Below are 7444 nucleotides of genomic sequence, written 5' to 3'. Positions count from 1 at the left end.
AAAAATTATAAAAGCCTACTTTTGGATGCACTGTCAGATTACAGAGACAGCGCTTTTCTGGAAAGATGCTTCATTGACATCCAGCCTGCATGGAGTACTCGGAGAAAATGGAACTCAGTGAAAATAAAGGGAATTTGTCTCAAACTAGCATCAGTCAATGAAAATTCCACACAATCTCAAAAGAGATACCGTATTCAAAATCAGACGCTTACTCGGGAAAGAGGCACAAAGGAGAAACATTCAGTTCTAGTAGTTAAATACTAGTAGGAGTAAATGAAAAGGCATGCCTTAGAATGCTCACGACCTTGGGGCGTGGTGGTTACAAATTATCAGATGTGTGTGAAAAAAATAAATAAAACTGAGCAATAGTCAGAAATGCCTTGTGTGCTTGGCCAGAACGTCACAATCATTTCTTCACCCACATTCTCAACCTTGGCTGCACAGCTCCACCAAGATTTCATCAAACTCAACACATTCGAAGTCTTCCCTCAACCTTAGCTCCTCCTGCTGACAACCCTTGCCTGCCCACTGCTGTACCATATCTGCCTGCGCACAGGTCTACAGCAGTTGTCTCTTCTTCCTCAAAGCTCCCAGCACTCAGTTCTTAAGTTGTCAAGGTCCTGCCTACAGATGGAGATGACCTTTCCCTTCAACTTCCATGGCCACCACCCAGATTCACACTCTTGGTAACCTGAATAGCCACAGTATCCTTCTAACTTCTCTCCCTGCTTTTGTTCTCTTCCCATCCAATCCACTGTCAACTGACCATCTTCTCTGGTCATGTCATTCTCCAGCCCAAATGCCTTCAAAGGCTCCCCAGAGCCCACAGAGTAAAGCCACTTCCCCGTGTCTGGTCCTCAGAGCCCTCAGTGATCTGAGACCAAACCATCTGCTCAGCTTTATTTCCTTCCCCCACTGAAAGGCAAAGTTTTCAGCTGCTCCAAACTCACCATGTCTCAAACTCTCCACAGTTCCCACCTCTGTAATTTGACTCAGTCATCTCCTCTCCAATCATGCTTCCCCACCAACCCCATGTGCTAAAATTCTTCCTGCCTTGAAGACCGGTTCTACTGTGGATGAAGCCAGTTGTCAGCTCTCCTGCCTTTAAGCTGTACAGCATTTGGATGCCATTCAAGGCCTCTCAGTGTACCACCCCAAGAAGCAGTAGCATGCAGTGGGGACAGGTATAGAGTCTAGAGTCATACTGCCCAGCTTTCACTCTTGATTGCAGCTTTTGCAGTGTGTGACTGGAGGCAATTGCTTACCTCACTCTGCCTCTGTTTCCCTATCTGTGTAATACACATGATGACAACAGTATTTACTTAGCATAGAACAAGACTTGATAATTATGAGCTGTTCCTCTTATTGCTCACCTGAATCTCTGAACAAGACCACAAAATTGCCACTGATACTCCCACAGCATCCTCCATATGGATGCTCAACATATGCCCAATGATGTCCAACACAATTTAGAAAAAAATGAAAGAAGACTGCCAGTTAAAGCTACCTGCAGTTTATCCTCCACTCCAAACAGAGCAGTGATGCAGAAAACATTTTTAATGGAGCTCATACCAACCATTATGAACTTTTCTGATATTGACAAAATAAATCACAGAGTAATTCTCTAGATATTTTTAACAAATTTTTCACTCATTACAATATTTATTGAGCAGCTACTGGCAAAATCTGAGGTCTGGGAATACTGATGCAATGTACTGATCAGGTAAGAAACTTACTGTATTAAAATAGGGAGCAATTGTTAAGTTCCGTAATATGTGTAGGAAACAGCCCTTGTAAAAGATCGTGTATATAAAATGTTATGTTTATATGTTTGGGAATAGTTTCTGTAATTAGCTTTGTTGGTAGAAATAGAATGCATTGAATCTGTTGAGTCAGAATTAGAAATGCCTGCATCAGCAAAATCACGGCTTAGGTCCCCAGAACTAGAGACAAGCATGTATTAAGGAAGCCATATGGTTTTGAGAAGGGGGACCGGAATGGCATTTAGAAGTTTGGGCAGAGATTATACAGGACAAGTTTGAGCCATCAGTAAAGGTCTGAAAGCTTAAGAAATTCCAGGTAATACCTTTTGCCTTAGTGGATCTCCCACTGTCCTGGGTTCAACCTGGATAAGGAGACCAGGAGACCATGAATTCATGTTACCTCTCTCTCCTGTCTGCCCACCCCCAGCACAGAGGGAGGCTCAGGTCTCCTGGGGGTTTTGCTTGTCCTGGGTTATTAGCAACTGTGGCCTGTAAAGACTTGGGTGCTCTTCTGGCCCTGCTACCAAAGAAGGGCAAGTTACCCAAAACGATTAACACAGGAGATCAATAGGATTAGCGGCAGAACATATACCCCTTCCCATCAAGATCTTACAGTGAGATAAGTCCAAAGACCCCTATCTCTCTTCTAAGGACCAGTCAAGAAAATAGTAAGCAGGGTAAGTATAAGAGGATCTTGGTCTATTAATCCATTTCTTTTTCTTTAATGAGATCAGTAGTGTTTCAGATACTTGATCACTAAAACTTCTAGATGGAACAATATGTTCTTTGCAGAAAAAGCTAGAGAACAAGGTAAACCATGGGCACGTCAAACAATGTCTTATCAAATCAACCTGCATTCAAATGCATCAGACAATGCTAGTGAGTAATGCTGAGTTTCGGCCAACCCTTTGGCTCACATTAGCACATCAGTTGGAGTTCCTGGGCAATGGTTTTGGTCTTCCAAGTAAGTTGAGATCATAACCTTTTTGTTGTTGTTTCCTGCCAGACAAAGAAGTGGTTTCACACTCAGCCTTTTCCAGACCACCAAAAGACAATAAGACACTAAAGCAACCCACCCCATATGCAACTCCTGCCAACTCCAAATCTCCTAAAACAATAAGCTAAACAAGGCCAGGAGATGGGGTTTATGTGAGATCCACCACCTCTGCCTGAGAATGAATCATAAAACCACTAGCACTCCATTCCCCAGCCTCACACTGCCTAGCCCCAACCTACTCGAACTGTGCATAATGAAAATGAAATCAGAAACACACTGAACCTTAAACCTCAAGTACATTTTAAATCTTGTTTTAGATTCATCTATATTAACAGAGGTCAGGATAAAATTAGCCCCACCCAGATCACTAGTGCTTCACTCTCTTCTTCATGACACGCCTCTATTTAACCACAAAATTGTCATCTATTTTCCCCCAATAGAATGTAAGCCCCATGAAGGTACATTTTGTTACTTATCATTGCTATATCCCAAAACAGATCTTCAATAAGTATTCATCCAATGAATGAATGAATGGATGGATTAATGAATGAACGAATGGATGAATGAATAAATGAATGAATGAATGAGATGATTCAGTATGAATCAATGTAAAGCATTCTTCATGATGCCTGACACATAAGCTGACACACACAGATGCTATTTTGAAAACTTTTGGGGAACCATGAGTGGTTAATACACACATAATCATAATTCTCCCAATAAGTAACATTCTGACTCCATGGTGTATCCTCTTGCTGTATTAGAGGTAAACATTTCACAACGTTCATTCAGAGGTGTGCTAGTAAACTGGCTTTCAGGAATGGGCAAGGGAATGGGGAAGGTAGGCCCGAAGAGTAGCATCTTCCAATTTCCATGGTGTAAATACACCAAATATGACCAATTTCAGGCTATGTGTGGTTTAACACCAGGATCGTGAGATTCCTGAGAATTTAACAAATGGCTCTCACAGGGCAGTACAACCCTTCTCATGGGAATGATCCTTTCAGGCCTTCAAGTCTTGTTTGTTGAGTTCAAATTTAACATGAGTCTTTTATATACAGATATATTTTCCAAATTCTCCCCCCTTGATGAGCTAAAAATAAGGGCTACCTACTCACTTTGGTCTGATACTCAGGGAAACTAGTTGAATGTATTGGTCTGCACTTTCTGTACCCCCTTCTGTGTGCTTTCAAACCGGTGTTTAAGGATCTAAACATGATCTATATCCACACCAGACCATTGTGAGAACCAGCCAATCTCAGAAAACCCACGATGAATTGTGTTTAGATTCATTTAAATGGAGGCAGCCACATAAGGCACCATCTGGTAAGTGCCATCAATGAGCAGAATCTAACTGCAGAAGAAGAATGACTCCATCCTGACCACAAGATCCCAACAAGGAGTGAGAAATGGTGCTGCAGATGGAGATTTCTCTGGCATCACAGCCTTGCTGCCCCCTGGCATCAAAATAAAACAGTAGCTTTTTCCAACTATAGTGATCCTCTATCAACTGCAGTTTTGAGATAACACAAGAAAAATTCCAAAATCCACAGTTAGTCTACATGCAAGTAACAACATACCAGTAATTGCTGCTCCTCTTCTGTAAACTACATGAGAGGTCTATGAAGTAAGACATGGAGAAAATTACTTCCTGCTCTACTGTATTTGTTATCTATTGCTGTGTAACAAATTACCTCAAAATTCAGCAGCTTAAAACAGTACACATTTATTATCTCACAGTTTCTGTGGGTCAGGAATCAAGGCACAACTTAAGTGGTTCCTCTGCTTCACAGTCTCTCACAGCCTGCAATCAAGACAGACGTCAGCCCAGGACTTGTCATCTTATCTGAAGGCTCGACTTGGAAAGGATCCACTTCCAAGCTCACTAAATGGCTGTTACCAGGTTTCCATTCTTTGTGGCTATTGAAATGAGTGCCTCTGTTCCTTACTGGGTGTTGGCTGGAGGCCACCCTCAGTTCCTTACCACATGGGCCTCTCCGCGTGGCAGCTTGCTTCATCAAAACATGCAAGCTATGAAGGCAATAGAGTCTGCTAGTAAGATGGAAGTAACAGTCTTATGTAACCTAACCCTGCAAATAACATTGACATTCTGTTACTTTTGCCATATCCTATCATTTAGGAGCAAGTTATGAGGATCAACCAATACTCAAAGAAAGAGGATTATATAATGGTGTGAATTCCAAGCAGTAGGGATTATTGGAGGCCATCTTGGAAGTCTTCTCACCACATTCACCCTCTTGGAAGATGGATGGGAAGACCAGGCCCAACCAAAACATCTCTTTAAGCTTTTCAATATGAAACCAAGCCATGTGGTTTCCCAGGCATGTTGGTAAAGTATCATTAAAACAAAACAAGGAAGAATAAGAGTAGAGGACATTAAATTTGCAGACAAAAAAGTCTTTTCCTATGTTCTAGGCAAATATAACCTACATCAGAGCAAATTCCTGGAAGCACCTGCACTTTTGCAAATCCCAACATGGAAGCCATGTCTTCTGACCAACTAAACAAGTGACTCACAAGAAGCACCACCATCTGAACAGGTATACTGCCAAGAAATCTAGTTTGGTCTAGAAGCAAATATCTTCTAGAATTTTCATTTATTGCTGTAGAATAGCTTGAAAACATATTTAATGCCATTTTATTGCTTGTTATTTTCTGTGAGATCCATGTCTCCCTACAGCAGTTTTGCCTGCATGATACTTTTAAGGTCCATATCCACCACAGTGGCAAGGAACTGCTATAAAAATTTCAAACCTTGGCAGTCATCCACATTTTTTCTAAGCTCTACCCAACCACATATTCTCAGATATACGAGCATCCCAACATTGAATGGTAGTAAAAGGCCAGAGAGACTGCCTCTGAAGGACTTCAAATGATTTAATCCACTAAGGGCAAAACACATACTCAGGAAACCTGTAATACTCTGTCCTAGACGAATGTAAATGCAGACAAAAATTATCTTAGCTCTAAACACTCAAAACTGGTCTGTGCATTTTACCATTCTTTCCCATATGCTTTACTTTCTGCAAATCTCATCCCCAATTCAGTAATAAAAATATTTAGGGTCATTGTGTTGCTAATCATATTTATTTTTTCCTTTAGAGAGGTGATATTTGATAAACAACTAAACTGAATAGTACCATACCTAAGAGACTCTGAAACCACAGCCACCTGTGGGAAAGCAATTGTTTATAAACCACCTTAGAGTTGATATGTCCTGCATATGCTTGGATCGCAGATATGTGTTGAATAATAATGGAATGCATGTGCAGTGAGCAAAGACTAATACAAAATTCCAGTTTAATGGTCTTCAGCCGGCAGGAAGGTCATAAAGCAGATGAAAAAGGGAATTTTGTTAAGGATGTAGATATCTTCCAACCTGTGAAAATAACTTGATAACATATTTTCACTTATAAATTAGGGCTTTGGGGAAATACAGTGAATGCTCTTACCTCTCTAAGATGTATGTTTTCCTTCTCTTTGTGGTCTAAAATCACTTCCAAGTGGCTGACCTGAGACTCAACCTCTGCCATCCGCCACGTTCGCTCATTGTCATCCTCCAGGCTTTTGGATGGCAAGCCTTTACTTTGCAACATCTCAAGAAGTTTTTTAATTGACTCATCTCGGGCATTGAGGGTTTGTTTCTGCGTTTCAGTTCTCAGCTCCATTTCCTCTAATGTCTTCCTCAAAAGGAACAGCTCCTTAGCCTGCCTGTCATGCTCGGCTTGGAGCCGCCTGAAGTTCTCCTCGGTCAGCTCGATGGTGAAGTGCTCCGCTCCTCGGTTGCCACTGTCTTGCTGGAGGAGGTGGCTGAGGTCTCTCTGGGTTCGCAGCTCATCTTGAAGGGCCTGGATTGTCAACTGTAGGTGCTGCAGTGAGAAAGATGGAGCGGGAGAGGAGAAAGAAGGAAAAAAAGTCAATGAAAATGTCAAGTGTCGCTTGCTGCCACCACACCATGAAGATGGAATGTTAATCATGAGGTCCGGAGGGCCAGCCATGAATTCCTCCACGGTGACTTCAGAAGCATGGGACAGCACATGGAGAGGGGGAGATTACTTCAATGATGCTTTCTGAATGTCTTGGGAGAAGAGAAATGCACACATACACAGAAACAATAGATTAGTGTCAATCACAAGGGAAATTATATATCTACAGAGTTTTAATTTAGGAAGTGGAAAAGTTTAGAGGGAAACTCACAAACACACCTTCTTTATGCCCAGAACACTCCAGACTCAGTATTCCTTGTTTCCTAAGGTATTCTTTATTGTACTATCCATTATTTCCCATGATCAACATGTGTTGATTTAAAAATGAAAATAATAGCATCCACTACAAGTAGACACAAACAAAGACTTTATTTTTTACAAATAAAGCTGTGAACAGGTTTAGTAAACAGGATTACTGCATCTGCAAGCAAAAGGGAATAAATGCAGGCACAGACAAACACACTCAAACACACAAGGAGGTGAGGCTGTACAGAGCAGAACAAACAAGCTGCAAAGAGTGGACAAACCTTGGTTCTTCTGGCATCCAGTAACTGAACAGCATGGGAAATGAAAAAAAAATGAGCAAAAAATCAACACAAAGAAAAGTCCAGTGCAAGCAAAGGATACTTAACAGAAAGAACGTAATCAACATAAAGTACCTTCACAGAAGAAGAAAA

General features: G+C 41.3%; 1 protein-coding gene across 7 annotated transcripts in view; it reads right to left on the bottom strand.

The window, feature by feature from the left end:
• ERC2 (ELKS/RAB6-interacting/CAST family member 2) overlaps positions 1 to 7444 on the bottom strand; it is a 901662-nt gene that overhangs the window by 781884 nt on the left and 112334 nt on the right. For 5 of the 7 annotated variants that reach the window (XR_009214386.1, XM_058441964.1, XM_058441966.1 and 2 more), the window contains exons 3-4: positions 7295 to 7318; positions 6234 to 6650 (exon numbers count right to left, since the gene is read on the bottom strand). Coding sequence is in view for 6 of the 7 variants with exons in the window: in XM_058441964.1 (XP_058297947.1) it covers positions 6234 to 6650; positions 7295 to 7318 (441 nt within the window). In the remaining variant the exon portion in view is untranslated. The remainder of the gene's footprint in view (positions 1 to 6233; positions 6651 to 7294; positions 7319 to 7444) is intronic. The other 2 variants (XM_058441965.1, XM_058441967.1) reach the window with 1 other exon arrangement.

This window comes from Hylobates moloch, unplaced genomic scaffold (genome assembly GCF_009828535.3).
Source record: "Hylobates moloch isolate HMO894 unplaced genomic scaffold, HMol_V3 SCAFFOLD_8, whole genome shotgun sequence".
In the NCBI taxonomy this organism is placed as follows: Eukaryota; Metazoa; Chordata; class Mammalia; order Primates; family Hylobatidae; genus Hylobates; species Hylobates moloch.
Note: the sequence above shows the minus strand (reverse complement) of the source record. Positions and strands in the feature narration are given on the sequence as shown.